Raw genomic sequence first — 21,608 nt, forward strand, 5'->3', positions numbered from 1 at the left:
TCACAAATTAACAAATCACATGAAGCATCAGCTTTAATAAAATAAAATTACATTCAATGTGGTTTTCCATGAGAAACCATTTTTCCTTGCTGCACAAACAGAACTGATTCCATGTTCACAGACACAGATTTCTCTAAAAATGTGGGAAATAGGTTTCCTTGGTACAAATGAGCTACATTATTTAAGGACAGACCTCATAACTGGAAGCATGTTTACAGTATGTCAGTTCTACATGTGCTTGGTTAATCATGGCACAATGGAGGATACTAACATTGCTCTAAGTATTGCTTAAGCATTGATATTTTACTCAGTTGATTACTAAAAAGTCTCAAATGCATGCAATGGCATCATTGAAAAAAGACGGAACAACGAGCACTTCCATGTGTTCGTCACAGAGAAACAAAATTGATTTAATAGGCCAGAAGCTAAGTCCATTGCAATCGAAATGCATTCCCTCTTATGTGAACAAAAAAAAAAATGGTATTCCATGTTAAAAAAAAAAAAGTATGTTAGAAATGTCAGAATGCTAGATTAGTCGGTTTGATAAACATCTCCGGTGAAGAGTTTGTTTGTATCAAGCAACAGTAACTGAAGAAAAAAAAAAAAAAAAAAAATCAAAATACAGTTCCACCTTGAAGTTCAGCTGCGAATGAACAGGGCTCTTCATATCCCTGTTGTTTCTGAGTCAATATCCCTCCGCAACCGTCAGTGTACATGATATCATAGCTGACCATTAGCAAATCAACTGCAGCTCACGACGATGCCATTATGTTTTGCCCCTTTGGATTATGGTACGTTATTCAGAATTAATTAATTAGTTTCAATGTCGGATCAAAGTACTCTGTGACACTGAGGATGAACCCTTTCACTTTTTAAACATATTGATGTTCAAACTATTTTCTTCAGAAAAGACCTTGTTTGTAGAGGAAGGTCTTAATATATTTAATTAGTAACGGCTGTACAAGTGTCCACTCAAAGAATGTCAATGGCTTGATGTCTTTTCCCATAATCCACAGCTCGGTCTCCCTGCATGTCTCGATCGTCATCATCTGAAAAAAAGAAGACATTTAATAATCTAGTTATTGTAGTTCTGTAACACTGTTCCAATATTCAAAAACACAATTTAAATAAAAACACATGTCCTCCCTATCCGTCGAGTCACAACTGGTGACAGTACATCCATGAATACTACCAGGCAGTCGAGAATACCTGGAGTCACGTTTGGGTTCTTCTTCAGACACGCTTGAGCTTACTGGATGAAATGAAACCTTGACCTCAGATTTCATTGCTGAGCAGTGTTTGAGGACGTCAGGTCCATCTTAAGCGAACAAGGACTCACAGCCCCAAGTTGAAACAATGTATTCATCTACAAGATATGTATCTGTAGGATACAGAGCATTTTTGGAAGTAATGCTTTTCTAAATGTATCCAGCCCCTAATTAGCTTTCGAATGGACCTGAAAATAAAAACAACATCCTGAATTTTTATTGAAATCAGACTATATACAAACCAAGTTTAACACAGATATAACGCAAATAAATCTCAGACATTACAAAAACCAAAATGGTATTCTCTAAATGTGGTACTGTAACATTAAAAAAAAGGAAATTCCTCAACAGGCAATTAGAAATCAAAAGTTTGATGAAACAATAGGAAATAATAGAAACGTGGTCATGCATTTCAATATTGCAATGAGTACACAGACACATTGGCAAACACAGTGAGCTATATTTATCTACTGGTCTAGATGTGGGTCAGATGTTTGGTGGGCACAGACAGGTGGCACAGCTAAAAGGAAGCACAGGCAGGACACAAAATACTAGATGGACACGTACTCTCACAGAACCGCAAGTTTTTCCCCCACACGTGGGAAAATAGGTTGCTAACGTTGTTACTGTTCAGACAGTAACTAGTTACTCAGGCTGTCCTGCTTTGACCCTGAAGATGCTTCGGTCGTAGTGCATTGTCATCTCTGGTTTATGATGGATTCAAGGACCAAACTCGGGGTGCTGTGAGCTTCTCTAACAGTCGAGACAAATGCGGGGTGGGGAGAAGGGGTGAGGAGGGGCGGGGCAGCAGGACAAGGGTGGAAGGAGGGAGGGAGCAATGGAGGAATGGTGGATAAACATCTGGACAGGCGGTCCAGTCCCCCGGCCTGGCTCACCTTGAACGTCTTCCTCCCCACCATCACCATCCTCTTCCTCATTGTAGGCCAGCTCGGCCTGCTTGTCGGCCTCATACTCACCCACGTTCCCATCGTCCCCATTGTAGTCCGCTAGCTTAGAGCCGTGTTGCGGATCTACTGGGGATTCATTCTCGTCAAAGAACCGGCCTGCAGGAGGCAGAGAAGGGCCTCATCAGGAAGGGAGGGAAGCGGAAGGCAGTTGTAGGAAGGAGTGGGTGAAATACCGCATAGTGAATGCATGAAGAAAGTGATCGCATGGAGGGAATGACGGAAGACGACGAGGTGAAGGAATACAAAGCCGCGGAGTGCAGTTAGAAGACAAGTCTTCTTGAAGAGTGAAGGACTGTCACTCGTGGACTTGAAAGCACAGAGCTGAGAGGGAAAAAATGGGGTTCCTTCTCTCATGAGGGACTGAAGAGTGTGGAGAGCACAGAGGGCTGATCCTCTTCCTGTTCAATCATTACAATCCAATTGATTAAAAATAATGCTATAATCTACCTTATTTAAGTTTTTGTTGGTGGTGTGTCTGTGAGAATTGTTTATTCAACTCAAGGGTCATTTTTAAGCCATTTATTTTAAAGTAGAAATTGTTCCACCTTCATTAATATTTCAAACACCTCGATTCAATGTTTGCCTCTGATGTATAATGATTACCAAATGTACATCCCCCAAGGCTGTTTATGTTACCGTCTGATTTCAGACTGTTGTCGATCAGGTAAGGACTGGAGAATCTATGAGTTGTCTAAGGAGCACCAAACGCCAGAAACCACACATCTGGTAGGTGCCGGGTGTGAAATTGCCATAATAGGTTGTTGGTATAATGAAATTGGAGGCGGAAGATAGAAAATAAAATGAAAATGTGTACTGAATGAAGGCAGTGTTTTCAGGAGCAGAGCTGCAGGCGGTGAAGTGAATGTGTAAGGGAGACAAAGAATAGAACATATGAAAGCAGAAAGAAAGGAGGGAGAAAAGGCAGCAGAAAAGGATCGCCTGGGTGCCAGGTTTGTGTCATTGGTCTCCTCTCCTCTGCAACTGAGCCCTCTCAGTCTCCTCATGACCGGGCTCCTAGCCATGTTCAGACTTGACTTACATTCATTCACCCTCATGAACATCTGTTGTGCAGGAGTGGGGGTGTAACCAGTTAGTTTGAACCAAAATTGCATTTCAGTCTCTGCATTGACACGTGTGACAGAGGCAGCCGCTAATTTGCTGCGATTGAACCGTTTCATATGCAATTATATTTTCCCCTACCTCTTCAAAAGCAATACAAACATTTAAAACACACCCCTCCAACCAACGCTCTCTGCAAATTAAAGTCTATCCTCTTTTCGAGGTTTTGAGGAGGAACTCACTTTGGCGGTGGTGAACTGGCTGTGCTGGAACGGGGTCTTCCGCGTGGTGAGGCTGGATGGGGTTGGCCACCTGGGCAGGGTTGGGGGGCAGAGGAATCATCTTCAAGTGTTGGTCATGGTCCTTCACATTATCAGGAGCTGACAATAAGAAAGAGGTTAGGACAAATGAATGCATCTTCATAAAAGTACAGAGTGCTGAGGGTTCCTAAAGACGATTATAATTAAAGGCACTTTGGGGCACTCTGTACCTTGAAGTTGTCTTTGCTGCTCTCCCAGTTCGTCTGCCTTGATACCGGCCTTGTTGTCTTCTTCGAACACAATGGGTTTGTCGGCCTGTTTGATGATGCCCGGAGCTTCAACCACTGCAGCTCGGTCCTCCACTCGGTCCTGCTGGAGCCCGGGCTGGTCCAGAGCCAGGCCTTGTCCCCCAGGGCCATCTGCTGCCCCGACGACAGGGCCAGCACCACCTCCGACAACCACATCAGGGGCTTCATCGTGCTTCTGAGTTATGGCGGGTTTCTTCAAGGCTGTGGTTAAGTGAAGTGGCACAGAGAGAACTCAGGCTGAGTTTATTATTTTCACTTTTGATTGTTTGTAGTCATTGCAAAGTTACAGATATCCAAATCATTAAAGGCAGACAATGTAAAGCCATTTGTTCATTCCCATTTTTTCTCCCTGTACAGTTTTCACCACTTATTACATCACTGGCTTGAAAGCCTTACTCTTGAAGGTTTGGACCACTGCTTACCAAACTGAACATCGTCAATTTTCCCCACCTCACTGTCTTCAATACCCGGCATGCCAGCATCACTGCCAGGCTTACCCATCTCGTCTGTAACAGAGCAGAATTTAAAATAGATTGACATGTTCACTTTTTCACAGTTACATAGGCAGGATGTGTTATTATGACATAAATTAAATGATTGTCTCGATCACATATTAGATTTAGCGTCTCCATAGCAATAAAGAATTTGGTCGATGCGTTCATTTCCACTGTACCTTTTAAATCTAGACTGTCGTGCTGGCCTGTGGCCACTGTATGGCGCTCTCCAACCAACTCCACCCTGGCGGCTCCCTCTGCATGTCTACCTGCCCCTGCATCCTTTTGGCCATCCACCACAGTCTGAAGAATAAAGAGACAAATCAGACCACAACCTTTGACCAATTACCAAAGAGTTAGGGTGACAACAATCAATACTAACTTGTCTCAGCTTTGAGGCTTCTTCTTCAAGGGTCTTTTTTGTTTCTTCATACTCTTCTTTCAGTTGTGCAATTTGACGGCCACATTGTAAACTGAAAAAAATAGTTTTTATCCATATACTATTTTCAACATATTACAAAACGGATTTGTGCTAAATTAACAGAAACCAGATAAGCCCTCACAAGCCCTAGCAAATTAATAACATATTAAGAAAACAAGCTAAAATCATAGAATTATTGTGAATATTACATTAAATCTCTTTGACAAACAAGAAGTGTGACGATTGAACCTACCTCTCATACTCCAATTTTCTTTCAAAAGTAGTGCTGTTTTTCTTCACTTCTCTTAGTTGCTCCTCCTGTTTAATGAACTCCTGCTTCAGCTCCGTTAGCTGCTCTGTTAACAACAACACAAACACATATATACAATATTTTAGAAGTTTACTTTTCCTAAAGAAATCTACAACTCTTCTGTTGAAGGGTTTTGTGTTGGAGTGCGCCCTCTGCTGGGCAGACGGGGCTCCAATCCTACCTTTAAGTCTCTGGATTTCTGTCATTTGGGATGTGACGTCACCTTGCACCTTCCTCTGTACAAATGAGAGAAACAGAAGAGAATCTCATCATCTGATGTACATCTAAATAAGGTTACTTCTTTCACACCCTTACCAACCGATATCTGGCGAGGCCATACATGACAACTGTGCAACATGTTCTCTAATTGCCCCTTCCACCCGGCAGGAGGCTGAGGTCCATCAGGACTAAGAGCTCCCGCCACACTAACAGTTTCTTCCCTTCGGCAGAAGTGCTCATCAACTGAGCCCGGGGCTCCCCCGGACTGACTCTCACTCCCATGTATATTCACTTTGTCACTTGTCACTTTCTGTTTAGCTGGTGCATTTTATCTTTTTTTTCTTCTGTTTTTTATTTCTCAACTTACTAACCCATAGCATATATTTTCTTATACTTTTATTTTATTTTTATCTTATTGCTGCACTATGTTGTCGTTATTGTACTGTCTTCAGTCATGCACCAACCGCCATGTATGCCTAACATATTATGGCAATAAACGTTTCCTGATTCCCTAATTACAGCTGCACAATCGCAGCGAGGGAAACAAAACAAACAGGTTTGTCTGTAACAAGGCCCCACCATTAAAACAGAAAGCACCCACTGTGAAATTAAACTGTGACTTCAAAATGGCATTACGTTGCTGACTATCCAAGTCAGTATGTGGTTCCTCAGACGTTTTCTAAATGAATGGTGGCTCATCTTATTATTATATGACAGAAGTTGGTAGCTCACAGATACAATGCCAATGAAAAAGGATATGCGCACGCGCGCACACACACACACACACACACACACACACACACACACACACACACACACACACACACACACACACACACACACACACACACACACACACACACACACACACACACACACACACACACACACACACACACACACACACACACACACACACAGAGAGAGAGAGAGAGGTTCCCTTTTTTAGCTATTATCTATTAAATCTAGATCTTTCTGATCATGATTCATTAAAAACAGATAGTAAAGAAGTATTTGCATAAATATTCCCCTGTTAAAGTGACCTTATTCAACAGATGTTGATAGAGTCAAGAAATGGCAAGAAATGGCAAAAAAAGTTTTCCAACTTAGTGGAATCCCACAGCATTGTTAAATCCATCATTAAGAAATTGAAGTAATATAGAATTTAAATCTGCCCCAAACAAGGAGAAGACTGGTAGCGAAGACTGGTAGCGATGGCCACCCAGACACTCTGAAGAACAACTGAAGGGGGTGAATATTTATGCAATAGTTTATTTTTTTACTTCATATATATTTAATGAACTTAGATTATTTTGTAAAATTCTTGTCCGAAAAGCCAAATTATATTGACGATGACTTCCTGTAAAAAAAAAAAAAAGCAATGAAAAAAGTAAACCATCCAAAGTGGGGGTAATTCTTTCTATACTTGTTGCAACCGTTTTTTGATCTTTTCTCTTCATGATCGTTCGCTAATGGCATTTAACTTACGTTGAACAAGCAGGAAAACAGAAGCCTTAGCGTAATCCAATAGAACAGCTCTGTAATAAATAGTACTGGTGAGACTGAAGAGAGGAAGCAAGCTAAGGAAGGAGGCTGAAGTGGGGCAACTTGGACTTTGGACTTTTAAGCAAAACACACAATCTAGTTGTGTGCGCCAGATGAAGACAGGCCCAATCATTGGCAGCGAGGGTGGAAATAGAAAGTGCATTTAAATCATATTATGTCAAAACAATGGCCGTGATGCAAAATAACGAATGAACAGTGGTACTGCAGGAGGGGTTTCAAACGCCACGCTTGTGCGGTGCGTTGGGATTGTAAGAGGGAACAGGAAACACAGCATAAAAAAACCTCATCCTGTCACTGCCTCACATTAAAGCAAACGGCTTTCCTATGCAGGCATTGTTCTGTATAGATAACACAACTAGACAGTTGACTCCATGAAGAACCAAACTGGTCTTGCATAAAAAACCTAATGTGTAAACAACTGTGTTTAAAGTCCTGGATGGAAGCCATTCAGGAAGCAACTGTCCCTCATTTCTCTCCCCTGTAGGTTTCTATGTACAGCATTGTGCGTCTGTTGGGTTGGGCTGTGGACAAAAGAAATGATTGGAACGTAAACCGTCCCTGGTAAACAGCGAGCAGGATGCCGAAGTTGCTATGAAGACATAGAGAAGATTAGCCTTCCCTTTTACCACAGGTCACTATTTCACCATAAAAAAAAACAGAACCTTACATTTATTTATTTTTAAATTGCTTTCACAAACGACGAAACGCTGTCATTAAAGCCGCTGGTCTGAGTGATCATTTGGAATGTAGACGGTTAAACAAGTCTGTTTGCATACGATTAAAAAGTTCCAACCTAAAGGGCGTATTCACAGAATGAAAGCTGCTACAGGTCTATTGTTTGGCCACAAAAAAAACTCTACATATTCGACTGATCGGTGACTCTTTGATTTGTTTCAAAGGCTCTTCATTTCTATTTTTGTTTCATGCTTTGTTTGCTGAGCATGTACAGAAAACACCCATATGAATGTGTATGTGGCCCATTATAAGCAGAACTATCTCCTTGGTCCCAAAGTAAGACTGTGACACCAAACATCCCATAATTTAAACAAATGTATTCATGTCCATGAGTAATAAGCACGTCAGACTGAATGCAAATGAAAGGAAGACCTCCCTCTCCATCTGGTGTCTAATTGTCTCACAGGGCAGCTGGACAGACACTGATGTTCAGACGTTGCTGGGACACAAAACACAGTGAATTGCTGGCTGGGGCTACTGCGCAGTACAAGAGGTGGGAAATGAGTTTACAAACCAGGGACCGGTTGATGTTTCATCAACTTCTACGTACATCTCAAGTAAATCTCCCTCCATTGTGGGTCACCCGAATGTTTATGTACATGTTGCATCTGACCGAGTGGCAACGCAACATAAATATTGTGATGAGAACAGATGTGATGGAAAAATGACCTCCTCCTAATTGCATTACAGTATGTAGTGGTCATCTAAAGTTGCCCAATAGCTTAAATGAAATGAACAATGCACCTGTTTTATTTACATATCACCATTACCGTTTGCTCCTAGAGAACACGCCACCCACCCCATGACCAAATATTGTAACAGGGAATTAGCAGCAATGTGTCAGAAGCTCGCTGTGATCCTTTGCTATTAACACCTGGATTTACCTGGGGGTGGTTAAGTCAAGAGGGCTTTCGCGGAAGGTTGGTCACCTGTTTCTGTGTGTGGCATAACGTGTACCCAAACGATGGCCCCTCCTCCCGTTAGATTCAATGAAAATAAGAAATAACAGTAGCAGTGAAATGAAACATGGCATACTACCTTTTCCTCGGCGCACTTCTTGATAATAGCTTCCCGGGCCTGCAGCTTGCCCTCCAGCACGCTGTAGTCTCCATCCTTCTGGTCGATCTGCTTCCTGTGCGTGTCCACCTGCACCATCAGCTCAGAGTTCCGCTTCTCCAGCCGGCTGCGCGCCGCGTCCGTGCGCTTCACCTGCGTCTGCACCTCCGCCAGCTCGTCCAGCAGGCGGCCGTGCTTGTTGTTCACTGTCCAGTAGTTAAAAGACAGTATGGCGACGATCAACATCAAAAAGATGAGGATAAAGGAGGGGAGGCGGCCGCCCCGTCGGTTTGCGCCGAACCCGACCATTTCAGCCACGACAAAAAAAAGAAAAGAAGAGAAAAGCGCGCCGTTGCTTCAGGTTGTTGCTTCAGCCTACAGAGCTCGTGGATAGAACCCTCGCGCCGTGGAACACATCCGTCTACGTGACATGCCGTTCATATGCGGCAAGGGGGGGGAAAAGGAAAGAAAAGCGAGTACACAGGCGGACGGTCGCGAACGGTCATGACTTTTCACATCGCTGTCGGTCATTCGTCTCCTTCCTCCTTCCGCACGCGAAGCATCTTCTCTGCGGGTTTGTCCAACGAACGGCGGGGTCGGCAAGTCGAGATGAAAGACGAGAGCCGCCCGCGGGGACGTGGCCTAACGTTAGCTCAGCTGGCGACGTTACACGTAGAGGACGAGACGTGGACAGCCTCGGGGCACCGAGGGGTAGAAACACGAAGACGACTCGGGCTTCCGGACCTGTCTTCCACGGGCCCTGGTGACACCCCCCCCTCCCTCCCTCCAGTAGGTCCGCGTAAACGGACGCTCGACACACGGAGGATGTTTCTACTCGGAGCTCACGTTGTTAGCTCGCATTGACGTTGACGCTTCACGCGCTAGCTAGCAACCACGGTTGATGCGGCGACACGATTAACGTGAACGACCGTCAGACGGAGAAGTATCGTCCGTTCTTATGTAGGGCGGATGTACATCCTTGTAGTATTGATAGCCGCATGCAAACACATCTCCACTGACACAAGATTTGTATGACAATGTCGTTCTTTGACTGCCTAATAAACACGGTTTATGCGCCCCTGTGAAGCTAGCTGTGTTCCGTCTGAGCGACTTCCGCTCTCTGCTAAAAGGCTTCACAACATTTCAAAATAAAGGTCGAGAGCGCGTCTTCGGCCTCACAAAGAAGTGCGTGTCACTCGTTTCTTGATTGCGTCACTTTTAACAGTGGTCGGTTTAGATGAGCAGGTTTGTATGCTGTAGTCTTGAGACGTATTTCTTAAAAGGTAAATGGAAATCTTTGCTCATATTGTGAAAATGATGATCCCGTTTGAAATAGTATATTAAAGCTGCGAGCAGCGTTGGACGGGTCCTCGCTACTTCTTGCACGTCGGGGCACTGGCCGACGGTTACAAATGCAGCCGTCGGACGAAGCGTTTGCAAGTCAGTGGTCGTTAACCGCGTGGAGCAACGCCAGGAATGCCGCTTTGCAAACTTTATCTTTGACATTATCATGGTCTTAGGCCTTTATGTCAACATATAACCAGGAGCTTCTGATGTACCATTAATAACTAAAGCCTCTCAGAATACCATACATGAGCCAATTTCCTTCAAATCTCAATCACCAGACTACATTTTGTCATTTTCAGATTAGATTTAAAAGGAAAAAATCAATACTTTCATGACCATTCCACTTCAGGCAGAGAGTACACATCACCAAGGCGTCACTTGGGGATAATCAGGACATTCTGATCCCAAAATAAAAGCCTCTCAAAATACCATACATGACCTAACTTCCATCGAAATCTTTCAAAAGATGTTTTTTTTAATTGCTAGTTACGCACATAGTTTAATGGGAAAGGACTGGCAAAATGCAATTTTTAGAGCCCAAGGTCTCAAGAGCACACTGCGTGGATTTGAAAATAATCGGGTTTAATCCCTGGGAGGAGTTCGGTCTTTTACAACTCTAAGAAATTATGAAAATATGCCAAAAATGCACATCTTTAAGATTAATTGCAGCGCCCCCTAATCTACAAAGATTATGAAAAAATCTATGTTTACACATGTTACAATTTTGGTGAGGGCAGGCCAAGCCATTTGGAAGTTATAAATCTTGCCAGATTAAGCCACACCCCTTTCCGAAGTTAATTAGCCCATATCTCATCAAGACAATGAGTTATCAGCACTAATCTGATATACCAAGGGCACATTAAACAAATAATGATCCACCGAAGGTTTCATGACAATCAAACTCAGTGTTTAGGAGAAGTTGCGAAAAATGTGTTTTTCATAAAATTCAAAATGGCAGAAAATCTAGTTAGGTGCATTTGCATACCATGATTGACTTTTTTGTAGAGCATGTCCAAGAGCACATGTGTGCCAACTTTCAAGTTGATCGGACATCGGGGGGACACTGGCCTAGTGTGTTCTTTTTTAAATTTCTAGAGGGCGCTATAGAGACATCTCTTTATACCCAAAGTGAGACCCAAAAATCAACATATTTTTTAACAGTCCAAATATCCATGCCAAATTTAAAAACTTTTTGAATATGATAAAGGCCCCAAAAAGGCCCTTAGTTTGTGAGAATTATAATAATAATTCCTTAAAATACAATAGGTTCCTCTACGACTAGTCATAGCGAGGACCCTAATAACAAGAAACCATTAGCACACATCGCGAGTCACAGACAAATGCTGGAAGCACATGTCTGTATGAAGAAAATTTCGATGACACGATCTACCCAATTTTACGTCAGTATTTTAAATATATGTATTGCACGCATTCAAACCCGGAGTCTTCTCATTAGCGGTCAACACAGTAGATAAAAAAACAACTCAAACATTTTTCTCTTGAAATCAAAACAAGATTAAATTTATTTTTGCAAGTAATGACTCTGTGATTGTTAATGGGAAAGACATTTTGGAGGCCTGTAATCTAAATCCAAACTATTTCCATGCATTGAATATCTTAAATATGCTAATTTATAAAACAAAAATTACTGATTTTTTAAATTAAATAAAAATAGTCACCTGGAGACCATCTTATGATGGGATCACATCAGGGGCCAATGACCCGTCTCCACTTCCACCCCCTATCTGCACCCTTGTTTAGACTACACCCATCTTCAAACTAATTTTGTTCACGCACCTGTAATGATTCAAAACTGCTTCTTACTATTCCATTAACAAAATATCTCCACAGACGAAAACACCCTCACACACAGTCACTAGTCCACACACGGCCTTGGCTTCCTTGAATAAAAAAATACAATATAGGTTCACCAAATTGATATTTAAGGAAAGGCTGTTGTATTTTCCTGTTTTTATTATTCTGGCCAGTCCTTTTCGATCTGACTGGGTGTTCAATATACTAACACATTAAACTGACACATGATCCAAAAACATTCACTGAAGTGTGAACAAACACCGCAAGATACAAACTGGTATTTTATTGTAACACTGAACACAATGTAACACAATGAGGTAAGTTAAATTATCCACATCTGTGATGTTCTTGAACCAGCGACACCACAAAATATTCACCACCCTATCAGTAACAATGCCAAAAAGTCCGCAAACAATGGATAGTAACGCCCTCTTTTCGCCTCACAGTTTAATACAAACATATTTCTTAGGAATATTGATAGCAATCTCCTTTGTCTTTGAGTTACAAATCCAAATTTACTAACTGTTGTTTTTTTTTTAAGAGATGATACTTGTAAAAAAAGATCCCCTGAGGGAGAAACATTCTTTTGATTTTCTGATGAGAAACAAGCCACCACAGACACCGGCAGGCTCAGTCTGAATTTGCTACCATTTCTGCTGATGACTTGGCACGTTCTCACAGGGCACAAGGAGATATAGCGAGTGGCCATTTCAGTTTGCCTGTGCTGCAGTCACACGTTGAGATTAAATGACCCTTTAATGCCAGGAGAGTTATTCATTACTCCACAGACATCTGCTGCACAGCACAAGGGGGCTTGCAACACCAGCATCCTGAAATAACCTCAGAGTTTTGACTCAAGTCCTCGTTGGGGGAGTGGTCAGAGAATTGTCTCTTTGCACTCGAGGCTTTGTTCAGGGGAGTCCAGTGGATGACTGGAGGTGCTGGTTGTTTGTGGGAGGTGCTTTGGACGGCGCATGGAAGGGGAACTCAAAGCGCCGCAGCTCTGAAGGTGGAGGTCCTCGTGGCCACGCTTCCTGGGACTGCCGATGACGCGCTGGGTCATCACCTGTGCCGCAACACACAAAAGAGAGGCACACGTTATCACCCACTCTCTGTTTGATTTGTTTGTTTTTATAGAACGTTGGTATGATTGAACCATCCATTTTCATCTATCTTAGAGTTTTCTGTTTTCTGGTCTGTAGTCTACATTGCTGCCTAATATCCACCTAATGTCAAGAGAAACAGGCCTACAAGCTGGTGGTTTTGCAATAGACATTATACACCCAGACTGATTCAGTTACCTGATCTATGACATTGGCGCTAAAAATGGCCTCCTCCATGTGTTTCTCATCCGACTTGATGACACACTTGATGTTGTTGACAACCTGCTGGACATCAGGAGGCAGACTGCAGCTTGAATGCTCCAGGAACTTGGCCACCAGTACTTTGGTGTCTTTGTACATCTTGAAGTCAGCCAGGGAGTGTGGGCGTTCGTGGGAGGAGTGTGTGTGCAGGGCGCGGGGTTTGAGGTGGATGTCAACTTTCCTGCCCTCTTTGGGCTGCTTCCTGACACTTATGTGACTGGGTTTAGTTCCAACTACCCCCGAAGTAACGTCTGCCGGCTCTGAACAGAGGAGAAAAATATGTTAAATCATATAGAAAAATCAACAGTAATACCTGTGGATTTAGTGCTTTGGGTATGATGTAACATAGGAACTGGAACGTATTTTAATCAGTATAATGCTTATTTGAATGCAGAGATGAACAACTGCTTCCCACTACAGTTTGTTGTGTTTCAGTGCTTCCATAAAAACTACATCACAAAAACAATTGTTTCTATAATGATACCTTGCTCTGGTGATGTGTGAGTTGAATCTTCAGCAGGCATATTTGCAGAGGGGCAGCCACAATTTTCTCCTGTAGAGGGAGTCAAAAGACTTAGTTTGGACAAAACAAGCTTTTGCAGGTTCTCGATCCATCCATTGCTTTAAGACAACAACAGGCTGCTGGACTCAAACATCTTAATCATAAAGGGGGACTTTGTTGACCAATCATTTGAGCGCTTGTTCCATTGCTCAAGCTGTAGTCTTGTGTAACAATGTTGCACTCACTTCCTGTCGTAGAGGTGCAGGAGATGGGGTCACTGGTAGAACGGACGATGCGGGCCAGTTTGCGGTACCTCCTGGCTGCTCGGAGCGCCCGAGGCTTCTCCGACGGTGAGGGGCCACTTTGGGCTGAGGTAGAGGGGGGCTGCGATGCCGAGGATGGGGACCAGACGCTGAAACACAGCCTGGGGCCTCGTGGCCTGCTGGGAGGGGAAGGGGAAGGAGAAGGAGCCATAGGACTCACGCCGTAAGTTCCACCAGAAGAGGCGACGGAGGTGGGGGAGCACGGCTGAGGCGTCGGGGGCAGAGTAACGGGGAGGGTGAGCTTCCGGCTCATCATCCGCGCCTTAATGAGGGAGTGAGTCGACGCCTTTGGTGGCTCCTCTGGGAAATGTTTGGCCGACGCGAGCTCGTCACATATGTGCATGGCGGGCCTGAGCTCCCCGCACGCATGCGCGCCCTCCGTTGGATCCTCCTGTTCGGGATTGCTGAAGTTTTCAGAGGACCAGTCAGGAGAGCGCTCCAGAGAGTCCTGCGTGTTGTGCGAGGACTCACTGTAACCCGTATGGCTCGGGCGAGCGCCAGTGTGGGGCAGCCCACGATGGTCGCGTGTGCAGAGTTCCAGGCTGTTGCAGCTGCCGTCGATGGGTGCGGTGTGGCGCATGCCATAGGGAGAGGAGTCAGAGCCCTGAACCTCCAGGGAGCACAGGTCCTCCGAAGAGCAAGTCTGGTCCTGATCAGCCACCTCGGACACCATCAGTGACGCGCTGTCCACCGAGGCTGAGAGAAGAGGGGAAAGCACCATCAGCATGACTTCTAGTAGACAATCTTCTGCAATGTTCAACTGTCTTTACCCTGAGTGCTGAATCCTGCAGTGGTGTTTCTCTCACACAGACTGGATTCAGTGGCCTGCTGCTCCATGCTGGTGGCGAACTGTCAAGTGGACAATGTTAGAGGAGTAAATCAACAGAAAAGCACAGTTTGCATTAAATGCATGAAGCAGATTTTAAAAATTGCTCTAGTGCAGCACCTCACCATCAACACATACATTTGGTCTCTAGAGGGCTCTATAACACCACAACACACTAACTGATTAATAGATGTTCCTTACAAAGGAAACTATTCCATCATATTGAGTAAAATACTATGTTCATATAACACAACATATTGACAGATTAAATCATCAGCTGAGTTTCTCCTGTTCAGCGACTGCTCTCTCACACAATCAATCCATCACTGCCCGCTTCAATTATTTATCTACAGCAACTCCTGCTAATCTATCGCAAGTGAAAAAGACTGCCGCTAATGTATTGTGAAGAGATGTATACAAATTGTATTAATTTTGTAATGCTCTTGTTCCTTCTGTGTCTTTTAGTCTATTATATTTTTGTTAATGTTGTTGTTTGCTGCTGCTGGCTGGCTGAGGGCTACCAAACACAATTAAGTTGTACAACCACAATAACAATACAAACCTCTTTTTTTAAACCCTAAAGTGATGCTGTGAGTATAATAGAAGATAAAAGGATTTGCCTAACAATTAGATTGTTATTTTTAGCCGTGAACAATGAGATGCGGCTAAGCCTCAGTCTGCACTTCACATGACTGTCAAGCAACACCAGATAAATAATGAAAGTTGAAATGTATCTTGTCAACTGCAGACGCCAGAGTAAATGCCAAGAATTGAAAGAAGAACAGCCGAGCGTCTGGTCTATAATAACACTTTTCATATTTCAGAATTTAAAGTAACTTAGGCTGAACCTTGAAATCCCCTTGCTTTGATATATTTATTTGAATATATAAATCTTTATCTTAATTATTATTATTTTTTCATACAATTCCAGTATGATTTTTTTTCATAAAACCACACCCAAAACCTCATGTTGGTCCTGATGGAACTATATCTTTACCTATAGTAGAGATATTGCCATGACAGAAATGCATGTTCCCCAGAGGATGAATCCTGGGGATAATCCCATCCCTTTTTGTATACAAAACCAGGTCAAAGTTTTTAACATCTCAACATCTAGGGGATGGACTGTCATAAATGATTATGATGAATCCTACTGGCTTTGGTTTCCTGACTACACCATCATAACGTTTGACATTAAAATGCATTAAACAACTTCTGCATAGACTGTTATTCAATGTGGTGTAGACATGTATGTTACCCCTGGGGAGACTAACACAACTTATATCCAAGACACAATGGCCAATTGTCCATGAATGCCCCTGGAGTCGGTGGTATTTTAAGGGCACAGCGTGTTGAATGTTCTCACCTGGCTGGCTGGAGTCTGTCCCACTACAGACTCATACGGAGGAGGCAGGTCAGTTGGGTACAGTGTCCCTGGACTGTTGATAGGAACCCCGTAGATGGCACTGAACGGAGAATGGGGGAAGTCAAGATGAAGGCCTCTGTCAGGGGCACAACAGCAGAATTTCAATTTTTTTTAAAAGAACAATGAATTCAGAATCATACACCAAATGCCTGAAAGACAAAGAGTGGTAAGTATACTGAGCCAGTTGCCAGAGTATTTAAGGAAATAATCCCATTCGAGTAAAATAACTACAGAATATTGCTCAGTAAAAAGAAAGAAAGGATGAAAAACATTGTCTTGTACCAAACACTTTAAGACCGAAGATATACTGTATATGGGTATATTCATTTTTTATGGGCACCATCAGTATTTTTTGTGGGCACCATCATTATTGTGGTGCAAATTAAGAATAAGCAGTCATGCATGCAGTCATATATTTTAATTACAACCTGCTTCTCCTCTAAAGTGGTGGAGCATGAAATAAAACCTGAGAGTTCCCACCAATCATCTGAGGCATGATGATGTCATGACACATCCCTGGCCCTGAGCACGAACATCATAAATGCTTCTTCTGCCTTGTTTATGTTGCTGGCATAACTGACAAACAGATGTAGCTCCTTGCCAAAGGAGTCGGCAAAACTGAGAACATGAAGGTAGTGATGACAGAGGGCTGGACCGATCTGTCTCACAAGCGCAGAGAACGACGGATGTCGCAGCTGCTCAGCAGAGGGCAAAGCTCTGAGCTAACCATGGATGATAATACGCCACATGTGATGGTCACAGCCTGGGAGCAAACAGACACATGCCACTGCTGCTTAATATGAAGGATCTGGATTTTAATGCATATGTTTGGCCTTTGGCATCTGTATATTCACTATCTCATGGGAGATTTTAGGGTGGTCAACATTAATAAAGCCGTTTTTTACTGACAAAAGGGGTTAAGTGACAAAGCGGCAAGAAACCTCATCTTTTCCTTTCTAATAACATTGAAATCACTACAGGTAGGTAGGAAGTTAAAGTAATATGATCCTGAAGAATCCTAAATCTGCATGTGCAAATGTGTATTAGAAATGCTAGTTCTAAGATCTCCACTCATTCCTCTTCCAGATATGAAGGCAACTCAAGGATGTGCATTAACCTGAGTTACTTATTACACTGATTTCTAGTTTCAATGCATATTGCAGAACATTTTCAGATTTTGAAGTCAAATTATATTTAACAAAACTTACTGCATATCCAAGAAACAGTCAGTAAACCAGTAAACATATTAGCATTGGTTCTGCCTTCCACCAGATTAGAAACATCTTATCAGATGCCATTCATGTGTTTATTTTCACCACTGTGGATAATACAGGAGCTTAAAGGAGCCTTATGTCACCACTGATGGGCAGGATCTTGCCTCTCACCTTTGTCCATCCATTGAGGGGGTGCAGGTGTACTCCGGGGGGTAGTATGGTGGTGGGGGAATGGGAGGTATAAACTCATCAAAGTCCAGTGTTTGGTGGAGGATGGTTCCATGGGGGGTCATGCAGTCGGCATTTAGAGCTCGCGCTCTGTGCGGCATGAACTGAAACACAGCGTAAAAACAACCGTCATCAGACAATTACCACTCACGGGGCTCTTTGTTGTTCATTCATTATTTTAGATCATGATTTCACCAGGGAGACATGACTGAGCTAGCGTCTATTCACGCAGAACCTCTCAGCTGTTCATTTAAGCAGATATTCACATCTGTGCCATTTTGTCACTAAACAAGCTCCACTGTAGCAAATGTGATTCAAGTGCCCGACTCTGGGAAACCTCAACAGCAGCTCTGACAGCGATTTACTTTCCTCACCCAGACGTTTCTAAGTGGGACAACTTTCTGGTCAGAGCCTGTTGGCTTTTCTAATCTTCAAGCTGCCATCGCTGCTATTGACTCGGCTAAATTTAGTGAGCTAAATAAAAGGTTAACTGCTCTTGCGGTAAATGGGAAAGCAAGCCCACTTTAAGAAAGTCTAGCAGACTGTTAAGACACAGCCCTGTATATGTTACTTTCTATAGTTTAATTTAACTATAGCTTTATCTTATTTTCATAGGTCTTTGTTGACCTCTAACATGCATCAAGATTGAAATGTAATATTTCTGCACTCTGAGTTAAACTTCAAGTCTTTTATTAGCTACTATAGAGCTGCCACATCACCCCCTTGTCAAACCAGGCTTTACTTCCAGGCCGGAGCAGCAGTTTAAAAATCCAGAGTCATTTCAGTAAGCACAAAATGAAAAGCATTACTGCAAAGCCGTTTCATATGTGGTATGAGTAGGCACTGTTACTAAACCATTCCAGCAGATAGAGGCATTAAATAACTATCGTTAGTGGGAAATACAAAGGGAGTTGGACCATGCCAATATCCTTGTTGTCCCACTGTAGACGTTGCACCTTTGTTCCAAATCAACATATTTTCGAGATGCTCTCAGAGAGGTCCTGTGACCATTGACCTTCACAGTGTATATTTATATCCACCGCCACTTATCAAGCAGGTTAATTTCACAACATTCCTCTCCAATCTCTTAAAATGGATGAAGGTTGGCAAATCGTCCTTGAAGTGCATGTGTTTATCCAACCTAATGATACCAATCCCGTGACTAAAAAAAAACACACTTTTTTTTTTTAACAACAGGGTGGTCACTGAAAAGAAAATAAGGTTAGAAAGCTATTGACGCTGTCTGCTTTTACACTCACCATCTGGAGCACATCGGTCGAGACCATCTGCATACAGCACATTGCAGTGGCTAGCGCACACACAATGGTGGAGATGACATTAAGGGCACACACACTGAAAAGCAGCTCCTACAGGAGAGGAAGGGAGAGGAGGACACTGTTAGAGGAACACAATTAGAGGAAAATCTGTGTGAAAAATAAGGGAAATGACAAGGGTGCAAGAGACAAGAGGAAGAGAGGAAGAGAAGTCAGTAAAAGCTATGAATATTAAAGATGTGTGAATGTAGAACAACAGGAGAAGACACAGGGTAACACACTTTAAAAAAGGCATGCCCTTCTAAAAATAACTGGATTAGTATGACAACCACACAGAATGAAGAAGAAGCTCATCTGCAAAGTTAGGAGATCTACAATACATTTAAAAGGTTAAAGACTATTACAATGAAAAGCATTATGATGTTGACCTAAATGAAGGCATAGTCTAAAATTCGATATCAGGTAAAACAACCTCATAAACCTTCAAGGTTAAGCACAAGCATAGACACATTCCCACTTTGGCAATGCAGCAAAGGGACAAACTAGTGGTGAATCTATGAGCTGAGACACAGTGAAAACTGAATCAGAGAAAAGCAAAATGCAAATATTTGATAATCTCCTAAAAAGGTAGAAAATGATCAACTTTAGGCAGTTCCCTTTCTTAACCATAATGTTTTTTGCACATTGTAACAGATTACTCTTCAATTACTACAGCGTTTGAATTAATTTGCTGTAGAACAGCACAGGAACAGTAATTCCACCTGCACAGTAATTGGCTCTGGGAATAGCGACGGCGCAGCACAGAGAGCATGTTGAGAGGAGGGAGGATGGTAGCAGCTTGTCCTGGATCTGCAGTGCACTTAAATTTAACTCTATGCTTCTTTATTAAGTTCACGGGGATCATCTGCCTTGATAAACTAATTTTCCCAATACCTATAACTGTATTATCAGGACTTCTATTATTGTTATTGAACTGTGTAAGACTGACAAAATATGAGATGAAGTAGGAAGGAGGAGGAAGAAGGGGTGAATGTTTGGTAGAGAGGAAATTAATCACATTCTCCTGCTCATTCATCTGCAACCAAAATGTGCCGTACTCCCACAAAGGTAAAAAAATATTGAGTTAATATTTGACATGGCTGCCCAAAAATATGTATGAATGTAATAAAATAATTCCCTCAAGGCAATGACAGGAGGGACATTCAGCACAGGAATGAAAACCTTGATTCACCTTTTGTTCTTGGAGTCTCAAGAAGCTTCCCTGTTACCACACAGTTTTATCCAGCCTGTCGCACCGATTATTCACCAGATTACAAAGGCACATAATTAAAAGCGACATTACAAAACCCTGACTTTGTATTAGTCTTCTGACAATCTGTAGAGAGGACAGCCATCTCCCTCGCCAGACAGAGTTGTCGACTCGTTACGCCGTGTTTCCAGGCCACTCAAACTCGGTGGAGGGTGCAGATTCAAACGGTCTGGACCCGAGGAACCGAGTGTCCCTCTCTAGCTCAACAGGGTTTCTCGATGTGTGCAGATACCCCTGATAGCCTTCTTAAACGATGGTCAGGCTCGGTGTCTTTTTGCCAGATCAGATGTGACTCACTTACGCTCTCTTCTGAAGTTTATTTTGCCAGCTCTGCAACTGTTTTTCAAACATGTTTGATATCCAGTAACCTTCTGCCAAATATCCAGTCTGTGTGAAGTTAAAGCGGAGATGATTCAAGTTGGAACAAGCGAGGTTGACGTTGAGCAGTGCCAACTATAAAATGCTACTAGAACATGTTTGCCTGGAGAACAGTTTGGGAACTTTTTTTGCATTGGAGGAAAGTGTGGAGAATGGATAACAAGTCACTCACATTTAAACTCAACCCCAAATTATTAGAGGCCTTAGATGATACAGTTTAAGGTAGTTTAGTTAGCCAAACACAGCATCCAAAACAGTATATACTACGTGAGCAATGTTTTCCCCGTCACAGTGTTTGGGTTTGGATCAACGGCGGGGAGGCGGCGGTGCACTCAGCCGGAGGCCTGTAGCAGCCAGGGGGCAGTCCGGTGTAGTAGCAGTAGTGGGTGAGAAGTCAGCAGGCGGTATAATACAGGCAATGAAAGGTTTCTGAATGAGTGTGATTCACCGCCGCCACGAGAGGTCCTTAAACATGCAGCTGTAACTGGGCACCTCAAACATCTGCAGTTTGCCGCATCACAATGCGACAACAGGCCGTACACAGGCACAGATGTGCACACTCACTTACAGATGCATGCACACAAGTGATCACAGGATTCTCTTCAGAGAATAAATAAATGCGTGTATGATTATTTGATATCAGAACACCTGAATTCAAAATAACTATTATGACCTCCACGCATGACCGGCACCTCGGAAGTGGCACCTGCGGCCTAGCCTGACCACCACCGTATAGTGACAGATTGTACAGCACTCTGAGCCTAACAGGGGACTTAATTAGGTTTTCACTTCACTGATTTTCAACTGTTGTCTCACAAACCATGAACGCCTTGACCAGACACAAACAACACACAAGCCTCCACTAGCTGCTCCCTCTAAAGTAGGACAGGCTTCCAGTAGCATAGTGCAGCAGCACCTTGCTTTTCTCCAAAGACTAG

The 21,608-nt window shown here is 43.0% G+C and overlaps 2 protein-coding genes across 5 annotated transcripts in view; both read right to left on the reverse strand.

Annotated features, from left to right (window-relative positions):
* Positions 1 to 18: 18 nt before the first annotated feature.
* On the reverse strand, positions 19 to 9,789 carry golm2 (golgi membrane protein 2). Of its 2 annotated transcripts, XM_037489913.2 has the most exons (10): positions 8,647 to 9,789; positions 5,270 to 5,324; positions 5,032 to 5,134; positions 4,740 to 4,830; positions 4,537 to 4,660; positions 4,286 to 4,369; positions 3,786 to 4,064; positions 3,538 to 3,675; positions 2,165 to 2,332; positions 19 to 1,049 (listed from the first exon to the last, which is right to left on the reverse strand). In XM_037489913.2, exons 1-10 carry the CDS (start codon positions 8,971 to 8,973, stop codon positions 973 to 975), a joined length of 1,446 nt encoding a protein of 481 aa, XP_037345810.2. In that variant the 5' UTR covers positions 8,974 to 9,789; the 3' UTR covers positions 19 to 972. The 2 variants fall into 2 exon arrangements, with proteins under 2 accessions (XP_037345810.2, XP_037345820.2); XM_037489923.2 differs by lacking the exon at positions 2,165 to 2,332 and having other exon boundaries at positions 8,647 to 9,788.
* Positions 9,790 to 11,516: 1,727 nt separating this feature from the next.
* Positions 11,517 to 21,608, reverse strand: part of fam189a1 (family with sequence similarity 189 member A1) — a 59,044-nt gene continuing 48,952 nt past the window's right edge. For 2 of the 3 annotated variants that reach the window (XM_037450397.2, XM_037450391.2), the window contains exons 5-12: positions 18,969 to 19,076; positions 17,653 to 17,813; positions 16,208 to 16,343; positions 14,786 to 14,864; positions 13,938 to 14,711; positions 13,675 to 13,743; positions 13,128 to 13,450; positions 11,517 to 12,892 (exon numbers count right to left, since the gene is read on the reverse strand). In XM_037450397.2, the coding sequence (XP_037306294.2) occupies positions 12,704 to 12,892; positions 13,128 to 13,450; positions 13,675 to 13,743; positions 13,938 to 14,711; positions 14,786 to 14,864; positions 16,208 to 16,343; positions 17,653 to 17,813; positions 18,969 to 19,076 (1,839 nt within the window). In that variant the 3' untranslated portion in view covers positions 11,517 to 12,703. The remainder of the gene's footprint in view (positions 12,893 to 13,127; positions 13,451 to 13,674; positions 13,744 to 13,937; positions 14,712 to 14,785; positions 14,865 to 16,207; positions 16,344 to 17,652; positions 17,814 to 18,968; positions 19,077 to 21,608) is intronic. The other variant, XM_037450403.2, reaches the window with a different exon arrangement.

Source organism: Pungitius pungitius, chromosome 4, assembly GCF_949316345.1.
Source record: "Pungitius pungitius chromosome 4, fPunPun2.1, whole genome shotgun sequence".
In the NCBI taxonomy this organism is placed as follows: Eukaryota; Metazoa; Chordata; class Actinopteri; order Perciformes; family Gasterosteidae; genus Pungitius; species Pungitius pungitius.